The 27,413-nt window shown below is 37.3% G+C and overlaps 2 protein-coding genes across 6 annotated transcripts in view; one reads left to right on the top strand and one right to left on the bottom strand.

The window, feature by feature from the left end:
• Nucleotides 1-332: 332 nt before the first annotated feature.
• On the bottom strand, nucleotides 333-9,280 carry THNSL1 (threonine synthase like 1). Its single transcript, XM_029238517.1, has 2 exons — nucleotides 9,157-9,280; nucleotides 333-2,683 (listed from the first exon to the last, which is right to left on the bottom strand). Exon 2 carries the CDS (start codon nucleotides 2,633-2,635, stop codon nucleotides 404-406), a length of 2,232 nt encoding a protein of 743 aa, XP_029094350.1. The 5' UTR covers nucleotides 2,636-2,683; nucleotides 9,157-9,280; the 3' UTR covers nucleotides 333-403.
• Nucleotides 9,281-9,561: 281 nt separating this feature from the next.
• The window catches only part of ENKUR (enkurin, TRPC channel interacting protein), a 50,084-nt gene continuing 32,232 nt past the window's right edge, over nucleotides 9,562-27,413 (top strand). For 3 of the 5 annotated variants that reach the window (XR_003795749.1, XR_003795748.1, XM_029236442.1), the window contains exons 1-3: nucleotides 9,718-10,133; nucleotides 17,675-17,820; nucleotides 23,329-23,552. Coding sequence is in view for 3 of the 5 variants with exons in the window: in XM_029236442.1 (XP_029092275.1) it covers nucleotides 10,057-10,133; nucleotides 17,675-17,820; nucleotides 23,329-23,552 (447 nt within the window). In the remaining 2 variants the exon portion in view is untranslated. Of the gene's footprint in view, nucleotides 9,688-9,717; nucleotides 10,134-17,674; nucleotides 17,821-23,328; nucleotides 23,553-27,413 lie in introns of those variants that run through there. The other 2 variants (XM_029236444.1, XM_029236443.1) reach the window with 2 other exon arrangements.

The raw sequence follows: 27,413 nt of genomic DNA on the forward strand, positions 1-27,413 counted from the left end.
TCTTTCTATTCAATAGAGAACTGGCAATGGTTACAGATGTACTACGGAACAACTATGCTTAAATATTTTAATTGCCAGATTGAATGCCAGACATTTTGGTCTGCTTAAAAGTGGGGGTGAGGGAGTAGAAACTGATAGACCCCTCATGAGTGCCAAGCACCGCACAAGGGTCTGTGAACTACGCTACCTTTATGTCACTTCCAGATTAAGGATCCAAGGAGCACGTGTAGGTATAATGTTCAGATCTAGAGATTAGGCTATTGAAATTCCGAAAGATAACAGATCTACATATAGACATACATATTTACATAAAAAACAAAATGTCATTTGTATTCCAAATCTACGTTTGTGATCAATTATTGCATGCTTATCACCAGAACATTTTTTTTAACTCAGAAAACTTCTATATGAAGTGATTTTGTGCTAGTTTTTCCACGTGACTCTTCAGGACATTCACGTCAGCTGCACAGACCTGGCACTCCATGTTCCTTTGCTGTTTTGTTCTCTCCAATAAAGCCTCATGAGGTGGAGGTAATGCATTGTATGAACTCAGTAAATAAACCTGACTTGATGAAGTCTGACTGATTTCTTTGATCTTTAAAGCCTGCATGATAGCAGGTGCAAACTTTGAGTAATGAGCTGTAGATGAGACGATCACTGGGCAGGTTTTATCTTGCATTCTGTCTGCAACTACTTTTGCAACAGCAGTGTGTGGATCCAAAATATACCCGGAAGTATTGTAGGTAGAGTGAATAGCTGCTAGGCACTCTCCCTCGGAGCACCAGTCAGCTACAAAATCCTGCTGAATTTTCTCAACTAGAATCTTTTCTATCTGGAAGTGATGCTGCTCTTCTAATTGATTAAATAATCTTGTCATTAATTGTCCATCTTTATTAGCCATCAAGTGTAAATGTCGCTCCAGGTTTGAAGATTTGAGAATATCAATTGCTGGTGAAAAGGTTTGTGCTAATTTTCTTTCCCTTAGATCATAATGTCCTGTTTTTATAAAATCAGTCAAAACATGGTTCTGATTAGAAGCACAAATAAATTTTCGAATAGGGATTCCCATGGTTTTGGCATACACTGCTGCTAAAATGTTACCAAAGTTTCCTGTGGGAATACACACATCGACTGGGCTTCCAAAAGAAATAAACCCTTGGCTAACGAGATCAAGGTATGCAGAAGCATGATAAACTACTTGGGGAAGCAGTCGGCCCCAGTTTATGGAATTAGCTGAACTTAACACTGTTCCATATTCCACAGTAAGAAAGCCAGTAAAATCAGAATCTTGAAAAATCCTTTTTATAGATGTCTGGCAAAAATCAAAATCTGACTTGACACCTACTGCCCATCCATTTTCGTTCTGACTGCCAATTATTTGTGCTTTTTGAAAATCACTTACTCCATCCTCAGGAAAAAATGTGGCCACAGCTATTCTTTGCTTGTCATTCTTACTAAGACGACTAAAGCCATTTAAGACTGCACTCCCGGTGTCTCCTGAGGTGGCTACAAGTATCATGTAATTACAACTTGGTGGAATACAGTGTGCAAAAAGATGGGGCATGAGCTGTAAAGACAAATCTTTAAATGATCCCGTTGGTCCATGGAACAACTCCAGGATGAACTGGTTGCCTGACAGGTGCCTGACAGGGGCAATTTTTGAGCAGGCAAAGTTTTCCCCATAAGCAGTTTCAATCATTTCTCCCAACCTGGAAGCAGGTATGTCAGCAGGATGTATACATTTTTCCAAGAGTATTTGTGCTCTTTCTATGTACGTTGCTCCTACGAGGCTTTTCCACTCCCCAAAGTTTAATTTTGGAAACTCCTTCTCAGGAACAAAAAGTCCACCATCAGGAGCTAACCCCTCAGTCACAGCTTCACTGAAGAATTTCGTCGGGACCTTCTGTTCACAGTCTTTAGGCCAAATGTGTCTTGTGGAAATGAATGTTTCTGAGTCCACATCTTGGTATCTTTTAACTGCATTCAGCACTTTGTCAGCTACCTCCTCCGGGGAAGCCCCATTTTCACATAAAACACGAGTATCGTACCACTTCTTATAATACTGTCTTCTAAACTTAAGTAAGTCTTTCATAGATGTTCCAGAATTCTGACCTATAATCCTATCTATTTTCATTAATTTTAGACGACTAACTATATCTATTGGAGGTACATCCAGATAAACAATTATTCCATTTTTCTTCAGATGCCGCATGCTAGCATCATGCAGTGGATTGGACCCAGTAAGGGAAATCACACTTCCAGATGCAGAGAAGTTTAACACAGCTTTTCCTTCCTCTTCTAAAAATTGCTCATTACCAACATCCTGCAATTTTTCAGACACACTCATATTCCAGGTTTTTTCAAGGATATCATCATCCACATCTATGACACAACAACCTAGTTTCTGACCTATTATTCTGCCTACTGTTGTTTTCCCAGCACCGGGTGGTCCCATCAGGATAATATTTTTGTCTCCAACAAGAGAGTAGATTGAGTGCCATGACTTCCTTAATTCTGCAAGTGCAAAGGTTCTTGAAAGAAATAGCTGTGCATGTTTATCCGTTTTCACATGTGTACTAGAAAAGCATTTCTGAGCTATTTGTTTCAGATGCTGACATCGGTTAAAGTGGAGCATTCTCTTTTCACTTTTCTGCGCAAGCCAACCTAAAAACTGGCTTTGGCCCTTTCAAACATAAAAACAAACAAAAAAGACATTTGGTTACTAATTTCAAAAGACTATCCCAATAGGATTAAGTATAACCACACCCCCAGTACATACACTGTTTAACATTCTTCCAAATTTATGGGATATTTAAAAAAGTATTTGAACCCAAATTCTCATTTATTTCATATTATCCTTTTAACAATCTTTTCAAGTCTCAAGACATTGAGTAATCCAAACTTTAACAATTTGTAACTATGAGCAACACTTTATTCAGAAAATGCCGTATCATAGATGCTTTTTCAAAAGGATACTAAATCAAATTAGTATTTATTTTCCTATAATGAAAATTGTCTCATGGTTTATAACCCATGTAAATAAGGATTATTTGGAGTTGGAATGCTATTTACTTGCTGAACAAAAAGCTGAACAATACTCTTTATATTTAATTTCTCTTTAGTTATATGAAAATGTTGATAGATTATCATGTTACTCATAAATTTCTTAGTCAAAGAATTCACAAGAAACCAGAATAAAATATTTGCTTATAAAAATAAATAAATAAGATGCTTAAGTAATTTTCCAAACTATAGGGCAAAGGTATGACATTTTCTTTCTTACATGCCTTTTACACGCACACTGTTAAGAATCATTCTTACATCTTTTTCGTGTTGAAGGCCTTAAAAAAAGCTAGTGAAAGATATAACATTATGCAAATACTTAAGAAAAATTGATAATCAGCAGCAAAGTCAAAGGCTACATATCTATAACCTTCTCTGCATGGGACCATCACTTTAATTTCTGTCCTATAAACGTCATCATTGGAGAGACTTAACTCAAATTTCAGACTCCAGAGTGATAGCAAAAAAACTCAGGAATGTTTCCAATGATAAGAGGACAAACTTATTCTGGCATCCGGAGAAGCTCTGTAATTCCCCATACTGGTCAAATCCCTGTCTTTGGAAATATACTCACCATTAAAACACAAATGTATGCAAGACAGGTCAAATTTTACTTAAAAAAAAAAAAAAAAAGTTTTACTAGACAGTACCGAATTTCTGCCACAAAGCAATATACAAGACAACATAACCAAATGATAAATATAAATCTTTCACACGACACCTAAAACTTTCAATGATTTAACTGTATGTTTAGTGATCAGTGGACTGAGGCTATGAAATGAGTATCTGAATTATTCTTTCAGGTTGTTTTATCCATCTGAATCACTACATGATTTAGATGCAATAATATCTCCTGTAAAAAGCACAGTGTCTGCCACACATGGGTACCTCTTGGCTATTTAAATGATTTTATAATAAATTCAAAGCATATAGCATGGTGGTTGGCACATAAGACCATTTATATAGTAATATTAACCACTGTCACTCAATGACAATAGACTAAAAACATATAAATTGAATCAGAATATCTAGGCACAAAGCTAGGCATATTTTTTTATGGTTTGGTTTGTTTATAAACCTTCAGAGAAAACAGGGGTACTCATCCGTGAATCAAGAACTGTTTTGTCAAGCACAGTCTAATCCTTTCCCTGAAACAAACCAAGGATCAGAGAACTGTACACTTGAACCCTATCAGCAATTTCTTTTATTAAACTACTTTTATTCTGGAACTCTTCGTTACCACATTATTTTGAGGACACTGTATAAAACAGCCTGATTAACTTCCTATTCAGGTGGCTTTTGCTTATAACATCACAGAGTGTCTTCTTTGTTAGTTCCCAATGCATAACTTTCTGAGGTCTATATTGGTAATAATTGTGTATTACCTGAGTAGCTGGTTTGTTTTTATGGGCATTAAATCTTTTATCTGATCTTTTCCACTTTATGTTGGTTGCTACAATGCTTAACATCAACTCCATTAAAAGCAGAAGACTGTAACACAAACATTATGCATGTTAACTTCACCTTATCTTTTGTAACCTTATTCTTCCTTTGTTTTATATGAATTCAAAGTAGAAAATTGTGACAGTTCAACTTATTAATTCTGTATCAGTATTACTTCACCATAAAAATCTTCCTGAAACTAGCAGAAGGCAGGTATTAATTGCTCTAACATTAGCATTTTTAAAGAAAATTAAAGAAGCTACATACTAAATTTTGTAACATTTAGCCACAAACTCATTTTAGGGTTTCAACATTCACTGTAAGCCAATCAAAAGACAAGAGAAGATGGAATAATGCCCACAGCATGTAACTTTTATCTGGAAACTGCATTTTTACTTAAGAGGTAATATAGTCAATTTTCATTACTCATGGTAGTTATATTCTATCATGTCACCATGAATATGAATTAGTGAATATTGAACCATTGCTCCTAGGGGAAATACAGGGTTAGGTTCCTGTGAGCCTCTGGTCACAACATTTTTGCCAACCAATCAATACAAAATGTTTTATGTGTGTTTCTGCTTAAAGACATCTTATTTAATATATATACATAGTGATTCATTACCATTGAACTCAGCCTTTAACACACACCTGAAGGAAACTTATCTAACACACACATTTTCTCTGTAAGGGACATCGTGGCCTTAGTGCCTTAGGAACACGAGTAGCACTTCAGCGCTCTGCTTGGGGGCCATTTTAACCAGCAAAATCACCAGCTAGAAGCACAAAAATGCAAAAAATGTGGCACTTAAATAGAATTCAAAAGACACTTGTTTATAGTAGGAGCTGAAACAAGAAGGCAGAGCATCACCTTGTTTAACTCCAGTTTGGAATGCATATCTCGTGACTCGAATTTTTCACCACTGTGCACAAGACCATGAATGACTGCAAAAGTGCTACAAGTATTAATTTTGGGTTATAAATAAATTTTAGCGAGTAGAATTCACAAATATAGAACTTGTGAAAAGTGAGGACCAACTGCATATCATTTTCCTTTATGATTCAAAACCATGCTATTAGACTTTTTCATTTACTTATTATTATTATTTTTTTTTTTTGCGGTACACGGGCCTCTCACTGTTGTGGCCTCTCCCGTTGCGGAGCACAGGCTCCGGACGTGCAGGCTCAGCGGCCATGGCTCACGGGCCCAGCCGCTCCGTGGCATGTGGGATCTTCCCGGACCGGGGCACGAACCCACGTGCCCTGCATCGGCAGGCGGACTCTCAACCACTGCGCCACCAGGGAAGCCCCATTTACTTATATTTTAATACGTTTTTCAGTAAAGGGGTTATGAATAGGCAATTTTTCTTCAGCCAAAGAACAAAACTATTTCAAATTAAATGCAAGTCAATCACATAAGTGTCAAGAAACAAAAACAGTACTTAAAGACTAAATCTCTTGATCATTAAGTACTCAGGTTTTACTGAATCATTGATGTTCTGAAATATTTTTTGTAGAGCCAAGTTCTACACAAAAAATATTTTTGTAAACTCTCTAATTTCTCAGGGGATAGAAGATATATACCACTCCATTATACATTAATAATTTTAAAATAGGTTTTCTTATCACTTACAGTGGAGTTTTTTGACCCACTAGTTCCAATGGACACTTTTTTGACATGAAAGGCACTTGCCATTCAAACAGATAAATGGAAAGGCAGTGATGTGTCAGTATCATAGCAAGAACTTTAAAAAACAGAATGTCCACATGTACCTATTAATTTAAGTACTGTGTGACCTCAAAGTATGAAATTTAACAATTTTCCTGTGGCAAGTTTATCAAAACTGAAGAATTCAAGGAAAAAAAGTACAGAAACCACTTTTTAAAAGGTTTTTAAATTATTTCCTAAGAATGATAACAAAGTTATACACTTTGAAAACAGAAATACATATTAATTTTCAGGAAACTATTTACAGTGATATTTTCCTACATTTACCACTAGATGATTGATAATCAGCCAAAATCATATTAAACCCATTATTTTTACTTCCAAAATAGTCCAGAAAATTTCAATTCCATTATAAAATTACCTAGAATACTTCTGGGAAATTGTCAAAATCTATTTAGTGAAAATGATTTAGCATTTGTTACCCATTTAAAATATTTGTTATTACTCTCCCAAAATAAGGCGTAGCACTTCAAAAATTATTTCATGATGAGAACTGGCTACAGTTCAATGAACTTTTGAAAATATTTATGCCATGATTATACTTGTCATCCTGTTTTAATACAATCTCTATTAATAATTTCTAAGGATGACTAAATCTAGTCCACTATTTTATGAAGAAAGACATTCTAAGGTTTTTTTAAAATTCTTAAAAAATTACTGCATTTTTACAATAAATTGTTTTCCCATAAGTAATACGAAAAAAATGCAAATATATTAGGATATAAACTAACCCGCAGAAGGTTAGAAGCTTTGCTGCTTCTGACTACTAAGTAAAAATCCTCTTAACAAGCCTTCAGTCAGTCAGCTGACTGAAACAGCGAGGAGGAAGGACCACACTTCAGTGCCATGTGGTGATCACAGGGGTCTTACAATCAAAGCACTTTCCAAGTTCACCACTCATCTTTGCCTTTATCTTAGAATCAAGCTGCCTAAGCCTTTCCTGTTGGTAGTCTTACGCTGTTAGATATCTTTAAGGTCTTGCGTATCTAATTCAAAAGCCTCTTTAAGTACCCTTTGCAATTCTATAACTTAGAAAAATATTGTAAAGAATATGTCTTTAGAAAGGGTTTATTTTCCTCCCAATTGTCCTATTTATATTCCCACCTCTGCCCATTTTATTCATTTAAGTAGATTAAAATAATACTTAGCAAAAAAACCTAATTTGTATGTACAACCATTCATTCATATAAGGGGTCTGTGCAAACTACAACCCATAGGCCAAATCTGGCCCACCCCTATTTTTGTAAATTAAGTTTCATGGGAACAAAACTTTGCTCATTCATTTTTTTCATTTGTTAAATATTGTCTTTGGCTGCTTTTGAGCTATAATGGTAGAGCTGAGTAGTTTCGAAAGGATCCATCTGGGCTGCAAAGGCCTAAAATATTTATTATCTAGCCCTTTACAGAAAAAGTTCACCACCTCTGATGGTACACCAATACTAATTCTCTGTGGACATACTGAACATAGGCATTTCCTTGAATAGGACTGCCATTTTGAGGGAATTATAAAAATTAGAAATGCATTCTTTGTAAACATACTTTCAAAAGGCAAGAAGAATTACAGACCAAGTGTCTAAAGGAAAAAAAGTTCCTTTCCAAATGATTTAACAACTTCATTAAGACGGTGCACTGAATACACTACATTGAGACCTTAAATTCTGTTTAGTGTTTTTAAAACCATAATAAACATACTGACATCAGTGAAATTACTGTATTCAGTAACAGCAGAAAGTCAAGACTAGCTAAAGCCAGTGGGTGCTTACTAACTGCAGAAATCATGCTTTGCCTTTATTGGCTCTTTTAGGAACTGATTCACATAAACAGTCCTAAAGCGTTCCTTCTAATTAGAAAGTTTATAAACTTTGGCCAATGACTGTCCACTTGGCTTAACGGTATTATCATTCTGAGTCCTTAGTTCAAATCTTAGCATATATAGAGAACATTATTCTCTCTATACATGCTAAGCAAAAAACCCAAAAACGTAAAATACTCAAAGTGGAAAGGAAAAGGGCAAAGTGGCATATACATATAAACTGTTTTGTTTCAAAACAGAAAATCCGATGTGAAGAACAGGAGCGTCACCCACAAGGTGCCAATCATCTGAAATAAAATGTTTGTTAAACGCCTGGAATAAAAAATATAAACCTGACCAACTGGATAAGAAAAAACTAAATTTATTCTTGTCTAATGAAATTCACTAAGAGCCCAAGATGATAAGGACTCACACATTCAGCAAACCCTTTTAAATTAACCAAGCCACCAGGCTGTTTTAATCCCTCCACCGAGCACCCTGGCAGTGAGATGACCAAAACTGGCCTTCTCTTATCTTGGAGCATCCTTAGTCCCCTTTCGGGCAGAGTGGCCTCTATAAGGTTGGTTCAGAACCATATTGCCAAAATGTCTTTCAAAGCCTCGGGATGGTGAGCTTCCTTCAGCAGTCATATGCGAATAAGTAGGTTCACGGAAGACCAAATGGTTCAAACGGAATAAAACCTCTTCTAAGATCGTTTTCAAAAAGGGACACCAAAAAAAAAAAAAAAAAAAAAAAAGGCAACAACTCAAGGGCCCGTTCAAAAGGCTTCTCCTTCAAGTTTAGGCTTCTCGTTTAAAAAACAAAGACCTAAGAGGAGAGGCCCGATCAAGAGGTAAACTGGCGGAGAAGGGGCGAGGTGCAGGAGAAAGCGAGGCAGGTGGCCCAGGGGAGGACGGGCCGCGACAGGTGAACCGGGAGGACGGCGGGGCGCGGGCGCGCCCGCACAGGTGGCGGCAAGAGCCCTGGACATAAGCAGCCTGGAAGGCGGGCGCGGACAGAGCGCTGGGATCACCGCCGAGCAGTGCAAAGGGGAAGGCACGGAGCTGGAAAGGCATGCGATGGGAACGGACTGGTTTCTACAGTTTCCCTTTCTCCTCAAATAACTCACCAAGAAAATCACACTGAGAAGACGGGGGAAAGGAAAGGAAATGGGAAGGAGCGTCCGGGAGCCGCCAGTGCCACCTCGGGCTGCAACCCGACACCTCGGGCGCCCGCCCAGGACGGCCCACAGCCTTGAGCCCAGGCCTCGCTAGGCCCACCCGGCTCCCGCACAGCGGCCTTTGCGCCTGCGCCGAGGTCGGCTTCCACGTCCTCGTGCCACGCCCACGGCCGGAGCAGCCCAGCACCGGGTAAGTGACTCGTCCCGCGCTCCACCCACCCGAGCCTGCTCCTCTCCTCGGGCTCCTCCCTCTCTCGTCCCGCTGCCGACGTCGGACGTGCGACAGCGTGGCCTCAGCCGCTCGCCCCGCCCCCACCGGGTAGGCACCTGCGCACAAGAATGTTAGTGTGCGACGCCAGCACGCCAGGTTCGATGCCGCGCGTATCTCTGCTAGAGTTTATCTTTTTCTCCAAATACACAGAAACAGGAAAGAGCAACATTTTTACGGGGACGCCAGTCTTCACCCCTTTACTCCCAAAGGTACATATAAACAGTGGTTTTCAGGTTGAAGTTCTCTGAGAGAAAAGGAGCTGCGGAGAGAGGGAAGAGAGGAAAGGTAGTTTGCAGGGCCACCTTCCACTTCCCCGTTGCCTAGTAACTGTTTCCAGGGCAGTCGCGCCGTCAACAACGCTAAGTGATCCCAAGAGTAATAGAAGAGAGATTTTATTTTCTTCTCAAGAGAGGATAGCTAAGAAGACGTCAAAGGGGAATTGTGTGAAAGAGAGAAGCCTTAGTTCCTTGAGAAGGCAAGAGAGTAGGAGAGGAAAGGGGAAGCGATGAAGAAAGGGATGGAGATATTGGTATAATGAGGAAAAAAGCTGAGTAGTTTTAAGGACTCATTTGGTGGCCATGGATCCAACGTGCTCTTCTGAGAGCATTTATAACCTCATACCCAGTGACTGGAAGGAACCTCCCCCGCCTCCTAGGTACGTAAGCAAAGATTACCACTTGAAACAAAAATGGGGAATTACTGTTCCATTTCAGGATTAAATAAGCATCATATCACTTTCAAAACGAGAGAACGTGTATTTTTGTCTCAATGAAGTAGCCTTGGATGACAACTTATTAAATAAGAGTTTGCAAAATATAAGTATTTAGCATCTCACAATTCACAGAGAGGGCAGCCTGGTGCTGTGAGAGGGCCGTTTTCTTATGTTAGCCTCCTTTTAATACGTGTGTGATTGTTTGTAATTTAATTGTGCATGTATGATGTGGCATACAACATAGCCTGAAATTTCTTATTGTTGAAAAGAGAAAATCACAATTTTATTATCCTGTGTTAGGATACTTGAAACTTGGTTTCAGGAGTTAATTGTTTTGTTTCTGACTACACTACTGCTCCCTGTATAAAGGGATAATACTTATTTTTTTTCCCCAAGAGTATTGTCAAGTATAAATTCCTATTTGTTTCTGAGCCTCAGTTTTTTGATTGGTGAAACAAAATAAGTGGATGAGGTAGTTTCTAAGGTCTTTTTTTTTTTTTTAAACCAAGTTGTCATTTTCTTTTTTTTTTTTTTTTTTTTTGCGGTACGCGGGCCTCTCACTGCCATGGCCTCTCCCGTTGCGGAGCACAGGCTCCGGATGCGCAGGCGCAGCGGCCATGGCTCACGGGCCCAGCCGCTGGCTCCGCGGCACGTGGGATCCTCCCGGACCGGGCCACGAACCCGCGTCCCCTGCATCGGCAGGCGGACTCTCAAGCACTGCGCCACCGGGGAAGCCCTCTTTCTTTTTTAAAAACTAAATTTATTTATTATTTTTGGCTGCATTGGGTCTTCATTACTGCATGCAGGGTTTCTCTAGTTGCGGCGAGCGGGGGCCACTCTTTGTTGCTGTGCGTGGGCTTCTCACTGAGGTGGCTTCTCTTGTTGCGGAGCACAGGCTCTAGGCGCGTGGGCTTCAGTAGTTGTAGCAGACGGGCTTCAGTAGTTGTGGCTCACAGGCTGTAGAGCGCAGACTCAGTAGTTGTGGCACACGGGCTTAGTTGCTCCACAGCGTGTGGAATCTTCCTGGACCAGGGCTCGAACCTGTGTCCCCTGCATTGGCAGGTGGATTCTTAACCACTGTGCCACCAGGGAAGTCCCTCATAAGGTCTTTTCTTGATCTGATGAAGGAAGAGTGGATTGATAGAGACCCAAAAATATGTCATTGAGTTAAGATTTTCATGTAGGTGTTAGGACCCCCTTTAATCCCCCAAATTTCGAAAAGGAAACCACACAGTAAACATCCCAGTTAGTCTCCTGGGACTTAGCACTTACTTAATTCTATAGGGAGAAAAGAAGGTAACTGATAGAGAAAATCTCATTCCTCCTAGGATTTTTGCAGCTTTTACCTTTCTCTTTTTCCTGATCCAAGGCAAAACCGCATTACAAGAGCAGTGGGCTAAAAACAAAAAACAAAAAAACAGGCTCTGCAACTAATTGGTTTTGTGATCATGAATACATTTTCATTTGTTTTCTGATCTGTAAAACAAACTAAATGAACTAGATAATCCTTAAGGTCTTTCACATCTAATACTAGTAATTGCTTGGGGTGCATAACATCTTCAACAAGAGGGCAGATCCTTCCACTTTTAAGCTTGAGTATCTGTTTTTAACCAAACCAATACCTATTTTGTTTTTCATTAGCTTCTCAAAATCTAGTAGAAGTTAGAAATAGGAATTCAAAGTAAGATATGGTACAGTTGCAGAGTTTATGAGAAGTGTTCAAATTAACTATTGCTGAATGGACTTTTGGTCGAAAATTCCTGTACATTGTACAAGATAAAGTTTCTCTGTATAACTCACTGGCTGATTATATTTTCCATAGAATACTGTATTTGAATGTTAAGATAGTTTATTAAATAGGCGTTTTGTTTTTTGGTAAATTTAAAAGCTTTACTGCATCTAGGTGACTTTTTCAAGAAATTTTATAGGAAAAATCTTTATTCATTTGGCAGGCACTTACTGAACCCCTATTAGTGTATAACATTGCCCTTGGGCAATGTTGGAGTGACAGCACAAACTTGGTTTACTCTGAAGGAGTTAGGAGAAAAAACTAACCTACGGTGAAAGGAATAGAAGGCATCCAAATGTGATGGCAAAGAACTCATTGCATTAGGGTGAAGTTAGGCTACACTGTCAGCACAGCCATGAGTTTTTAATTTGACAAGATGTCATGCATGCAAAACACTAATTTATAAAAAACAGAGCATAATAAAACATTTAACCAATTCTTTCTCACCACAGTAACACAAACTTGCCCTTACCCAATCCCCTTACTGCAGTACAAATTCAGGCTAAGAAAGAAATATATTAAGCTGCGAGCCTTGTTTGCATCACTGAGTTATAAACCCAGCTTCAGTAAAGCTCACTGCAGCTCTTTGCAAGACTGGCAAAATGATCGTCCAGCTTTCACAAAGAGGTGGATTCCTTGGGGGAACCAACAGTTGACAGCACTGTGATCTCCCTTACCTCAGAGGTTACAGGCTCCTTGGGGAACTGGAAGATAAACATTAAAATGTTGGTTAACAGTAAAACCATGTATTATTGAAAACCCTAATGAGAGATGCAGATGCTAAATGATAATTTAGAAAATGGATATATGTAATCAAAGTGGGATGAAGGGCACCCTCTTCCAGTTGAACAGTGAGCTATGAGCAGCCTAGGTCCCAAAATTCTACACAATTGACCAGTGCTGCAATAATATTGGCCTGACATTTAAAACAAAGCAAACAAAGAACAGTAGTTAACCAGATGTTCATCTAACCCATTAGGATAAAAAAAGTCTCAAACAAGCATTATCAAACTGTACCAACTCTTGGTCTGTAGTCCTCTGTGTGCTCTTTAAGATAGACTGCTTTAGAACTGTGTATCTACAGATTTAATATGACTATGTGGTGACTATTGGCAAGAAAATAAGTGCAAGTATGATACGTCTATTGAAGATAACTTTAGTTTTAGAATAATTAATCTATAGCCCACATCTAATAAAAAGTAGAAAGTAAGGCCAGTTGTCTAATAAAGTCACCCTCTGGATCTTTATAATAAAACCACACTATCCAGAAAATGGAATAAAATGCAGCTATTGAAAAGAAAGGATAATGGAAGCAAGCTAAGTGTCCATCAATAAATGGATGGATAAAGAAGATGTGGTATATATATACAATGGAATACTACTCCACCATAAAAAAAAGAATGAAATTTTTCCTTTTGCAGCAACATGCATGGACTTGGAGGGCATTATACTAAGTGTAATAAGTCTGACAGAGAAGGACAAATACTGTATGATATCACTTATATGTGGAGTCTAAAAAATACAACAAATTAGTGGATTAAACAAAAAAGAAGCAGACTCACAGATAGAACAAACTAGTGGTTACCAATGGGGAGAGGGAAGGGGGGAAGGGTAATATAGGGGGTGGGGGAAAAAAGGATTATTATGGGATTATATGAAACAATGTGGGTGAAACTTTTGAAAATTGTAAAGTGCTATAGAATTTAAAGATGCAATTAAAAAAAAGAAAAGAAAGTAAGCTTTATGTGTACTAACATGGAAGGGTATCACATTATATTAAGTTTTTAAAAAAATAAATTTATTTTATTTATTTATTTTTGGCTGTGTTGGGTCTTCGTTGCTGTGTGCAGGCTTTCTCTAGTTGTAGTGGGCAGGGACTACTCTTCATTGTGGTGCGCGGGCTTCAGTAGTTGTGGCACATGGGCTCAGTAGTTGTGGCTCGTGGGCTCGAGCACAGGCTCTGTAGTTGTGGCACACGGGCTTAGTTGCTCCGTGGCATGTGGGATCTTCCCAGACCAGGGCTTGAACCCGTGTCCCCTGCATTGGCAGGCGGATTTTAACCACTGCGCCACCAGGGAAGCCCCTATATTAAGTTTTAAAAATCAAGTTACAATTCATACATAAATAGAGATATAGAAAACATAATTTTTTCTGGAAAATGAATTGAGGAGATGGAGGGAACCTAGATCTTTATTCCTTTTTGCTGTTGTTGAGATATAATGGACATATACCATTACATTAGTTTCATCATTTAAAAAAATTTTTGTAATTTGGAAAAATTAAAAAATTATTATTCATATAGAATAGAATATCTTGTTTTCTATAACAGATGGTAAGCTTTCAACTCACAAAGAATAGTGTAATGAATCACAAGATTGCAGATTTTTAAAAGGTGAGAGTATACGCACTCCTTTTTACTGCAGAGGAAGTTATTTTATTAAGGGATCATATCTGCCAATTCCAACTTCCATGGGAATTTCAAGGCACAGATTTGGATTGAACATTATTTCCTGATGGTATCTAGTGAGCTCATTCAGTTTGGACCATAGTTAATTCCCAGACATTTAGTTCATGATTAAGGAAAGTCTTCTAAAAGCAAAAAACAATTGAATGTTTCTCCACACAAACTTACCTACATAGTAAGATGAGAATACAAAGTATTAAAAGTGGTACAGCTGAACTTCTGCTTCCAATCAAGAGTGGAATTTACCCTCTCACCTTAAACAACTAAAACACCAGAAAAATATATGTAAAACAATGGTTTTTCAGGCACTGGACAAGCAACACAGAGCAGTCATCCCTAAGAGAAGGGAAACAAGCCCTACAATTGTCCCAACATAGTCTCTGGAGAGAATCTCCAGACAAAAGTCCAGGAAAGAGAAATTAAAACAAAATCCAGCAGTTTCTCTGAGTTAAAGAAACAGAGTTCAGAGTTTGAGGTAGTCAAGGCATGTAGAGTTCACAGCACAAGAGTACCAGAGAGGAAAGAACTACATATATAGAGAAAGATAGAAGTATGCAGGAGAATTTCCCTGAAGTCTTTGGTTGACAGTACTTTTGTATGTTGAAACTACCAAGGCCAGGGAAATAGCCAACAGAAGGCAGCAGAGCCAGATAAAGTTTATATTCCCACCAACCAGAGTGGAAACTCCTCCTAAGATGCAAGGGATTGAGTAGTGCCCTCAGAAATATATTGCCTCAGTGGTAGGGCCAAATCAGAAATAGACTGAAAGCTCCTGGACCCAGAAATACAATGTATAACCAAGAGAAAAATCAGTCAATACAAACAGACAAAGAAATGACATCAGTGAGAGAATTAGTAGACAAGGAGATTAAAACCACTATTTTAAATATTCTCCATGTGTTCAAAAAGGCAGAGGAAAACATGAGCAAGGTATGGAGAGGAATAGAAGGGTAAATAAAACCCCAAATCTAACTTGAAGACATAAGTAATACCATGTCTAAAATGAAAATAGTACACTTAATGGGAATAACAGCAGCTGAGACACTGAATAAGAAAATATTGTTGAATTTGAAGACATAGTAATACTAGAACAATACAAAATGAAAATGAGAGAAAAAAAAACTGAAAAGGAAAACAATCAGTGAGCTATGGACAACGTCAAGCAACCTAATACAAGTGTAATTAGAGTCCCAGAAGGAGAGTAGAGATACAGAACAAAGATTTGAATAATGGTCAAAATTTTGACAAAATTAATGAAATCTCTAAATCCACAAATCCAAGAATCATAATGAGCCCCAAGCAGGGAAAGGAGAAGGAGGAGGGAGAGGAAACCATACCAAGGGCCATTAACATAAAATTTCTTAAAACCAGTAATAAAGAGAAAAATCCTAAAAACAGCCAAGGAAAAAAGAAACATTACATACAGAGGAAGAAAGTAGGTCAGCAAATATCAGAAACAGTGGAAGCCAGAAGTTTAAAAGTCCATAATGCATAAGAAAAGGGTATGAGTTGGAAATTTGGATTTACACAATGAAATAAAGAACACATAAAATGGTAAATATATGGGTAAATATTAAAGTTTCTTCTTTTTAAATTTATTTCTGAATTTCTTTTTAATTTATTTGGCTTTTTAAAGGGAAAGTAATCACAATGAATTACGGGTTTCATAACACACATATAACATTAGGATAAAGGTGGGGGAGGGGTAAATGCAAGTATTCTTTTGTAAGGTTCTTATGTCCTATGTGAAGTGACATAATAATACTTGAAGGTAGGCTGTGATCAGTTAAACATGTATATTGTAAACCTTAGAACTTCCACAAAATAAAACAAAAACAAAAAATAAGGCAGAATAAAATAAGGAAGAACCAGCAATGGGGTATGTAGAAAACAAATAGCAAGATGGAAAATTTAAACACAAACATATTTTAAAAATCACATTAAATGTGAATGGTCTAAATACACCAAAGAAATGAAACCCTTTGAAAGGATAAAACTTCTATGCCTTCCCTAAGAAAATCCCCTTAAAAATACAAACACAAGTAAGTAAAAAGTCAAAGAATGGAAAAATGCTGTTACCATAAATCAAAGGAATGTGGACTGGTTATATTAATATCAGACAGAGTAGATTTTTAGAGCACAGAATTTTAAAAGGGATATAGAATATTATTTCATAATATTGAAGTGATTAGTATTTCAAGAAGATATTCTAAATGCTATGCACCTACTAATAGAGCTTCAAAATACATGAAGCAAAACCCGATAGAACTAAAAGAAGAAATAGACAAATCCACAGTTATAGTCAGAGATTTCCGCATCTCTCTTTCAATGATTATTAGAACACTTGAAAATACTTCCAACCAGTTTGACCTAATTGTCATTTATAGAACACTCCAGCCAACAGCAGCAGCGTGCACTTTCTTTTCCAGTGTATGTAGAACATTTACCAAGATAGACTATGCTTTGTGCCATAAAACAAGTGTCAGAAAATCTTAAAGGATTGAAATTTTACAATTATATTCTTTAACCACAGTAAAAATTAATTAGAAATCAAAGAGGTATCTGGAAAATCCCCAAATATTTGGAGATTAAGCAAAACACATCTAAACAAACTCCTAAGCCAAAGAAGATATCAGAAGGGAATTAAAAAGGTATTTTTTTAATTTTATAGCTTCTATTAGATAAGTATAAAGGTTTAAAGTCAAATATCTAAACTTGTACCTTAAGAAACTAAAAAAAAAAAAAAAAAATTTGAAAAAGAAAAGCAAATTCAACTCCAAATAAGAAATAGTAAAGATCAGTGCAGAAATCATTGAAATGGAAAACGTGAACATTAAAGAAAATCAATGAAAAGCTGGTTTTTTAAGAAATCAATAAAATTAATAAGCCCTTAGCTAGACTTATCAGCAAAAAAAAAAAAAAAAAGAGAGAGAAGACATAAATTACCAATATCAGGAATGGGAGAGGTGACATCACTATAGATGCTACAGATATTCAAAGGATAATAAGGAAATACTATGACTATCTTTATCCTGGCACGTTTTTCTTAGGGCACAGGTTCCATCTAGCTTGCCTAAGCCTGATGGACTCAGATAATTCAGATAATTCTGCTTTACAGCTATCTCCAAATGAATATAGATATATATAAATTAGAAATGTATATCCTTTATATAAACTTTAAATAATTTTTACTAGAAATGTAAATGCTACAACTTTTTCTTTTAATTTTAGGTATGTATCAGTTTTTAAGGCAGCTGTAAAAGATGAGAAGCAAAAATTTAAAACTGCAATGAAAACTATGGGACCAGCAAAACTTGAAGTACCTTCTCCAAAGGATTTCCTGAAGAAACATTCAAAGGAAAAAACTCTGCCACCCAGTAGGTTTTATCACTCTTTTTAATATTAAAAGTGTTAGCAGATAATTTAAAATTATTTTGTCTGTGAATATTAAATGTTTATAGTGATAGCAACTTCCCCTCATATTAAACAGAATTTGAGAGGCTAGGAGAAAGCAGAAGTCAAGAACATAGTAGATGCACCCCAGTGTTCATAGCAGCATTATTTACAGTTGCCAAGACATGGAAGCAACCTAAGTGCCCATCAGCAGATTAATAGATAAAGAAGATGTGGTATATGTATACAATGGAATACCACTCAACCATAATGAAGAATGAAATATTGCCATTTGCAGCAATGTGGGTGAACTTGGAGGGTATTATGCTAAGTGAAATAAGTCAGACAGGGAAATGTATGACATCACGTATGTGTGGAATCTAAAAAATACAACAAACTTGTGAATATAACAGAAAAGAAGCAGACTCACAGAACAAACCCGTGGTTATCAGTGATGAGAAGGAAGAGGGAGGGAGCAAAACAGAAGCAGGGGGTTAAGAGGTACAATATTATGTATAAAATAAGGTACAAGGATATATCGTACAACACGGGATATAGCCAATATTTTATAATAACTATAAATGGAGTATAACCTTTAAAAATCACTATATTGTACACCTGTAACTTATATAATATCAGTATTATACATCAACTATACTTCAGTGAAAAAATATTTTAAATAAAAGTTCTCAAAAAAACCCACAATGTAGTAGAAAAAGAGAGTGGAGAATGCCACGTTGCCCCCCAAATAGACTTTCCTTTGATGGTGCAAGCATCTTGAACTACATCTTGGACTATCTGATAAAACCCCACCTCCAGCACCACACTCCCCACCATCTTCATAACTAGCTCCATGAATTCAATAACAATGATCATAAGAAGAGTTCTAAACCTCAGTGGGCAAGATAGCTCAGCATCTAAACCCTGTCTGGTCTTTTCTGCAAGAGATGAAAACTACAACCATTACTACCAGTTGTCGAAGCAACTATCAGGCTCATTTTAGCCTTGAGTATGGGCTTTAACTCTCTCCGATCTCTAAGACCATTAGGACAATGAAGGCGTTAGATGTAATGGAGGAGCCTTCATGAATGAGAGCCAGTTTCTTGGGCGTGCTACCTGTACAGTCACAAAGGGCCCCGTGCTTCAGAGGATCCCACACTTGGTTTAATGCTCTGCTTCTGCCATCTTGAAATGCCTAATAATTTTTTATCAAGGAGCCCCACATTTTCATTTTGTACTGGGCCTCACAAATTATGTAGTCAATTGTGGTCATAGAGAATATGGATATCAGGGGAAAAGGCCATCAGGATAGTGGACAGTGGATGAAAAAAGAATTGTTATTGGTATTCATGGAAGCAACTTCTTCCCATCTTGGGTATGTCTTCCCTGATGTTTTCAGATAATAAAGAGAAGAGGGCAATGAGTCTATCTATTTTAAAAAGTTAGCCTCAGTGACTTCCCTGGTGGCGCAGTGGTTGAGAATCCGCCTGCCAATGCAGGGACACGGGTTTGAGCCCTGGTTGGGGAAGATCCCACATGCCGCAGAGCAACTAAGCCCGTGAGCCACAACTACTGAGCCTACGGTCTAGAGCCCATGAGCCACAACTACTGAGCCCACATGCCACAACTACTGAAACCCACATGCCTAGAGCCCGAGCTCCGCAACGAGAGAAGCCACCGCAATGAGAACCCCGCACACTGCAACAAAGAGTAGCCCCGACTCGCCGCCCCTAGAGAAAGCGCATGCGTGGCAATGAAGACCCAACACAGCCCAAAAAAAGCCTCTTCCCATCTTCTGGCATCAAGGAAATAATGCAATAATATCTCAAGCCCAACTAGGGTGTGCCTTTTGACAAAAATGAAACTACTTCTCCCTATGGCAATATTATGTGTCCCACAATCCTCTCTCATAACTCTCATGCCGTGACAGAGGATGAGGGCATTATTGGGAAAGGTGGAAGAAGCAAGTCTGAAAATACAACATTCATGCTGAAATTCATGTCTTCAGAAGCCTCTCTTGTAGCTCGCTTAAGTGGAGTCTTGTTATTTTGTGACCCACAAGCACTTGAGAACACTGGGAAGTCTTAAAATGGAATTTAATACTTTGTGCCTTAGGACCAGTGATATTACTTGGGTCCTCATGAACCCTCTCCAAGGTTAAGCATAGTACATAGCCTAACTGTATAAATCCTACGTTTCAAATAAGGAAAAAGGGAAGAAGTCTGTCTTTTCTCTTCTAAACATTATAAGGCAAAACAAACACGAAATTTCATTGGCCTTAGGAATAATTAAGAAATTCAGGGCATTGCAAGAGCTTTAAAAGCCCCGTCCAGTGAGACAAAGTTAAACGTAATATAGGCCAAGGCTACTGCCAGTCTCTTGGTGAATATTCTGCCATTCTGAACACAATAATTTGCTAGACACACTGAAAAATACCTAACAGGTACAAGAAGATTTCTCTAAATTTAAGTAGTAGAACATCTGCATGACTACGAGACCGTGTTGATGTTGCCATTTTATTATAGCCTAAAAAGAAACCCAGTCATTTGGTCTTCAGACTTATTAACATTACCACTGAATAATTTGTAAAGAGACATCCTCGCCCCATTTTCCGAGCCACCCAACATTGCCAACCCCTACTCCTCGGATGAAAAAAATATGATGTTTAGATATTGATAGATATAATATAAGGGTGAGATGGGGGTGGGCTTTAGGCTCCATCCAGTACATAACCACAAACAACCAAGATTTATAATATACTTACTCGACTAAGAATGAATTATCAGTCTTTCTAAACTGTTTCCTCATTTTCTGAGAATTCAGTTTTGCCTCTTAATTGCATTTCTAAAGCTATCGTTATGGGAGCCCTTTGCATGCGCTTTCAACTCATAATTAAATCTGGCTTCTAAATGTTTCCCATGTGATCATCTATAAGATGTATGCCTCTTGTTTTTTAGGCAAACTGATTATGCCAACTTTACTTGATATACCCAACCTGACTTGGGTGTATCTGGTAGAAGGGAGCTATTTGGGTTGTAACAGGCTTATTCTCTGCTCCGGGCTTTAGAAGAACTCCCTAATTCAATTTCTGACGATGCTCACAACATCTCAGTAGTATGTTAAATAGGAAGAAGATAACCATTTTTGTAGGTCAAAAACAGTAAACAATTTTACATATAGTTCAAGCTAATATATACATTATAGTCTACATATTATCTTTTATTTTTTCATCCCTCACTATAATGTAAACTCCATGAGAAAAGGGACTTTGTCTCTTCTGTTCACTCCTGTAACCGCAGTTCCTAGAGCATTACCTGGGGACATAGTAATTGCTCAACAAAAGTATATTGCATGAATTAATGAATAAGTGAACATTCAAAACCCCCTTTATAATGTTTCCTGGGGGAGTGTAGAATTATCAGCGGTATATTGGTTTTCTGGGGCTGCTACCATAATAAGTATGGGGTAGCTTAAACAGAAATTTATTTTGTGACAATTCTGAGAGCTAGAGTCCAAAATCAGGGTGTTACTGGGAATTCCCTGGTGGTCCCTGAGCTTCCACTTCCGGGGTTATGGGTTCGATCCCTGGTTGGGAACTAAGATCCCACATGCCACACGGAATGGCCAAAAAAACCCCAAAACAAAACCAATAACAAAGCAAAACAAACAAAAAAACAAGATCAGGATGTTTCCAGGGTTCATTTCTTCTGAGACCTCTCTCCTTGACTTATAGATCGCTGTCTTCTCCCTGTGTCTTCACATGGCTTCCTTCTGTGTGTGTTTGTGTCCACATTTCCTCCTTTTACAAGGACATCAGTCATATTGGATTAGGGTTCACCCTAATGACCTCATTTTAACTTAAGTCCCTCTTTGAAAGCATGTCCAACTACAGTCCCATTCTGAGGTACTGGCATTTAGGGCTTCAACGTATGAATATGGGAGGGGGACACAATTCAGCCTATAACAAGAGATTAATTCAGTTCATAAACTTTTAATAATAAGTATTTTTTTCTGATAATAAAAGTTATATAAAATGATTTAAAAGTTCAAACAGTACAGAAATGAATAAAGTCAAAGTCCGTAGTAGTTGTGATGGGCTTAAGATTTGAGTAAGGTGGGTTTTTTTGTTGTTTTTTTAAATTTATTTAATTTACTTGTTTTTGGCTGCATTGGGTCTTCGTTGCTGCGCACAGGCTTTCTCTAGTTGCGGCAAGCGGGGGCTACTCTTTGTTTTGGTGCGTGGGCTTCTCATTGCGGTGGCTTCTCTTGTTGCAGAGCACGGGCTGTAGGCAGGCGGGCTTTAGTCCTTGTGGTGTGCGGGCTCAGTAGTTGTGGCTCACGGGCTTAGTTGCTCCACAGCATGTGGGATCTTCCAGGACCAGGGCTGGAACCCTTGTCCCCTGCATTGGTAGGCAGATTCTTAACCACTGCACCACCAGGGAAGCCTTTGAGTAAGGTTTTGTCAAGATAGTTGTTGCCTTCGGTTCTTGGAAATAAAGTGTAATTATTTTACATTTTAGCATTTTGACAAACCACTTTGATGTGGCTGTATCAAAATAGATAAGTTGGAATGGTCAAGTCAAAGAGATTGTGTAAAAATGGCCAGTTTCATCTGCTGCTAATAAAGAGAATGTGGTAGAGAGAGATAAGTAACTTTGGATAGCAGTTATTTTAGGTGGTAAGCTGTAATTAGGGAGGAGTGAATAGGAAACCGCAGCAGTATTGGTCATTTATCATTTCTTAAGCTGCATGTTAGGTGCATAGCTATTACATGATTTTTATACCTTATAATAATAATAGTTTTAGTGAAAAACATCCACAGATTCTTGGATACATCAGATACATCAAGTTTGATTTATTTACTTGGTGATTTTACAGTAACTTTCCTCTGAAGAGGCAATTATTCATAATATTGAAGGTACTCAGAAAAAAGTTTTAATGTTTCTTTGGACTTTTTTCAATGGGCATACTGAACATTTGTTATTGAAATCTTTATAAGAAAATTTTTTTTTTTTTTTTGCGGTACGTGGGCCTCTCACTGTTGTGGCCTCTCCCGTTGCGGAGCACAGGCTCCAGACGTGCAGGCTCAGTGGCCATGGCTCACGGGCCCAGCCACTCCACGGCATGTGGGATCTTCCCGAACCGGGGCACGAACCCGTGTCCCCTGCATCGGCAGGCGGACTCTCAACCACTGCGCCACCAGGGAAGCCCAGAAAATATTTTTATAATAGCTAATAAAAATGTTTTAGCTAGCATATGATTTAGGGTGTTTATTTTCTTCCCTTAGATTTTTATATTGTTCTCCAACATATTAATTGATTATGTCACATTTAATCTTTTGCATTTATGATTACTGATTTTTACCTTAAATATTTGAATATATTATTAATAAAACTCTAATATACTAGTGGTAAAATATCTGGATGCTATAAATAGTACTGAGTAGCCACATTTATAGTTTAATATTAACAAGGAAATGTTATGTTTAACAGAAAAAAAGTTTGAACGGAATGAGCCCAGAAAGCCTCCTGTACCATTGAGGACGGACCATCCAGTCACGGGAATACAGAGTGAAAAAAATTTTTTAAATACAAATGCAGCCGATGTCATTATGGGAGTGGCTAAAAAGCCTAAACCAATTTATGTTGACAAAAGAACTGGAGACAAGCATGACCTTGAAACTTCAGGACTAGTTCCAAAGTACATCAATAAAAAGGTAGCCTTGTGATATATTAATAAGACCTGATAGTCAGATAATTTAAATATGGTATTCATAATGATTGTCTGTATTATCACTAATAGTGCCCTCACTGACAAACTAATGGTTACCAGTGGGGAGAGGGAGAGGGGAAGGGGTTGGAAAGGGGTAGGGGATTAAGAGGTACAGATTACTATGGATAACATAAATAAGATACAAGGGAAATATAGCTAACATTTTATAATAACTTTAAATGGAGTTTATATCTATAAAAATTTTGAACCACTACGTTGTACACCTAAAACTAATATAATATTGTAAATCAACTGTACTTCAATTAAAAAAAATAGTGCTCTCACTGGACAGATTATCTAGATTGCCAGTTCTCGTTCCTCTGAAGTCCGTGTTTGGTCCAAATCTAGTGTGATGAAATTACAGAGAATTTGGAATGAACAACAACATATAGTTCAGTAGAGGGAAACTATAATTGTTTTTCGTAATTTCAATTATTAATGTATTTAACATTTATAGCAAACATTCTCTGAAAGGTACTCGTTTTTGGTGAGGTGGAATTGTCACTAGAAGCACGTTGTTACTACAAATCTAGAAGGAATAACCTTTCAGAAGATCCTAAGATTCAGTCATTAGTTTACATTATCTTGTTAACAGAATGAGAGAAATGAAGAGGAAAACAACTTTAGAACCATCCATCCTATCAGTGTACTGTAAATAATTCACAGTACTATTTCAGTTTGAATATACTCATTTGTGTTTGGTTTAGAGTAAAGCAGACCTTGAAAGTACTGTACAATAGTTAGTCTTTTCAGGACCTTCATTTCTATCTGAAAAGGTGCTTATCAGGTAGGCATATAATTTCATTGTTGAAAATTATAGAAGCTTGGGTTTAGCAGTTTAAATATAGAACTTTAAAATTTAAAAAGCTTATGAAAAATAACCTTCTATAAAACCTATTTTACTTTGCATACTTATAGAGCACAAAAGTGCTGGAAACACACATAGTATATGAGTACAAAATCCTAAAGAGTAATAATGCATAATAATAACTTGGGCAAAAAAGAAAGGAAGGAAATAAGGAAGAAAAGAAGAGAAAAAGAGGAATTTGTAACATGTAAGAGGGGCTTGTACTGAGGTCATCCAGTGATCTACCATGGTGAATCCAGTGACTGTTCACCATCAAAACAGGAACCTCAAGGCTGTTGTCAGAGAACACTACTTATTCTCCATCTGTTTGTATCATCTTTAATTTCTTTCGTCAGTGTCTTATAGTTTTCTGCATACAGGTCTTTTGTCTCCCTTGGTAGGTTTATTCCTAGGTATTTTATTCTTTTTGTTGCAGTGGTAAATGGGAGTGTTTCCTTAATTTCTCTTTCAGATTTTTCATCATTAGTGTATAAGAATGCAAGAGATTTCTGTGCATTAATTATGTAATTATTTACAACTTTACCAAATTCATTGATTAGCTCTAGTAGTTTTCTGGTGGCATCTTTAGGATTCTCTATGTATAGTGTCATGACATCTGCAAACAGTGACAGTTTTACTTCTTCTTTTCCAATTTGTATTCCTTTTATTTTTCTTCTCTGATTGCTGTGGCTAGGAATTCCAAAACTGTGTTGAATAATAGTGGCGAGAGTGGACATCCTTGTCTTGTTCATGATCTTAGAGGAAATGCTTTCGGTTTTTTACCATTGAGACTGATATTTGCTGTGGGTTTGTCTTATATGGCCTTTATTATGTTGAGGTAGGTTCCTTCTATGCCCACTTTCTGGAGAGTTTTTGTCATAAATGGGTGTTGAATTTGTCAAAAGCTTTTTCTGCATCTATTGAGAAGATCATATGGTTTTTATTCTTCAGTTTGTTAATATGGTGTATCACATCGATTGATTTGCATATATTGAAGAATCCTTGCATCCCTGGATAAACCCTATTTGATCATGGTGTATGATCCTTTTAATGTATTGTTGGATTTTGTTTGCTAGTATTTCGTTGACTATATTCATCAGTGATATTGGTCTGTAGTTTTCTTTTTTTGTAGTATCTTTGTCTGGTTTTGGTATCAGGGTGATGGTGGCCTCATAGAATGAGTTTGAGGGTGTTCCTTCCTCTTCAATTTTTTGGAAGAGTTTGAGAAGCATGGGTGTTAGCTCTTCTCTAAATATTTGATAGAATTCACCTGTGAAGCCATCTGGTCCTGGACTTTTGTTTGTTGGAAGATTTTTAATCACAGTTTCAATTTCATTACTTGTGATTGGTCTGCTCATATTTTCTATTTCTTCCTGGTTCAGTCTTGGAAGGTTATACCTTTCTAAGACTTTGTCCGTTTCTTCCAGGTTGTCCATTTTATTGGCATAGAGTTGCTTGTAGTAGCCTCTTAGGATGCTTTGTATTTCTGCGGTGTCTGTTGTAAATTCTCCTTTTTCTTTTCTAATTTTATTGATTTGAGTCCTCTCCCTCTTTTTCTTGATGAGTCTGTCCAATGGTTTATCAATTTTGTTTATCTTCTCAAAGAACCAGCTTTTATTTTTATTGATCTTTGCTATTGTTTTCTTTGTTTCTATTTCATTTATTTCTGCTCTTTATGATTTCTTTCCTTCTACTAACTTTGAGTTTTGTTTGTTCTTCTTTCTCTATTTCCTTTAGGTGTAAGGTTAGATTGTTTATTTGAGATTTTTCTTGTTTCTTGAGGGAGGCTTGTATTGCTGTAAACTTCCCTCTTAGAACTGCTTTTGCTGCCTCCCATAGGTTTTGTATCGTCGTGTTTTCATTGTCATTTGTTTCTACGTATTTTTTGATTTCCTCTTTGATTTCTTGGTTATTTAGTAATGTATTGTTTAGCCTCCATGTGTTTGTGTTTTTTGTGGTTTTATTCCCTGTAATTGATTTCTAATCTCATAGCGTTGTGGTCAGAAAAGATGCTTGATATGATTTCAATTTTCTTAACTTTACTGAGGCTTGATTTGTGACCCAAGATGTGATCTATCCTGGAGAATGTTCCATGTGCACTTGAGAAGAAAGTGTAATCTTCTATTTTTGGATGGAATGTCCTATAAATATCAATTAATTCTATCTGGTTTATTGTGTCATTTAAAGCTTGTGTTTCCTTATTAATTTTCTCATTGGATGATCTGTCCATTGGTGTAAGTGAGGTGTTAAAGTCTCCCACTATTACTGTGTTACTGTCGATTTCCTCTTTTATAGCTGTTAGCGGTTGCCTTATATATTGAGGTGCTCCTATGTTGGGTGCATATATATTTATATTTGTTATATCTTTTTCTTGGAATGATCCCTTGATCATTATTTAGTGTCCTTCCTTGTTTCTTGTAACATTCTTTATTTTAAAGTCTGTTTTATCTGATATGAGTATTGTTACTCCAGCCTTCTTTTGATTTACATTTGCATGGAATATCTTTTTCCATCCCCTCATTTTCAGTCTTTATGTGTCCCTAGGTCTGATGTGGGTCTCTTGTAGACAGCATATATATGGGTCTTGTGTTTGTATCCATTCAGCAAGCCTGTGTCTTTTGGTTGGAGGATTTAATCCATTCATGTTTAAGGTAATTATCCATATGTATGTTCCTATTACCATTTTCTTAACTGTGATGCATTTGTTTTTGTAGGTCGTTTTCTTTTCTTGTGTTTCCCACTTAGAGAAGTTCCTTTAGCATTTGTTTTAGGACTGGTTTGGTGGTGCTGAATTCTCTTAGCTTTTGCTTGTCTGTAAAGCTTTTGATTTCTCCATCAAATCTGAATGAGATACTTGCCGGGTAGACTAATCTTGGTTGTAGGTTCTTCCCTTTCATCACTTTAAATATATCATGCCACTCCCTTCTGGCTTATAGAGTTTCTGCTGAGAAATCAGCT

The sequence above is a fragment of the Monodon monoceros genome, unplaced genomic scaffold (genome assembly GCF_005190385.1).
Source record: "Monodon monoceros isolate NGI ecotype Baffin Bay Population unplaced genomic scaffold, NGI_Narwhal_1 Super_Scaffold_21, whole genome shotgun sequence".
Classification (NCBI taxonomy): Eukaryota; Metazoa; Chordata; class Mammalia; order Artiodactyla; family Monodontidae; genus Monodon; species Monodon monoceros.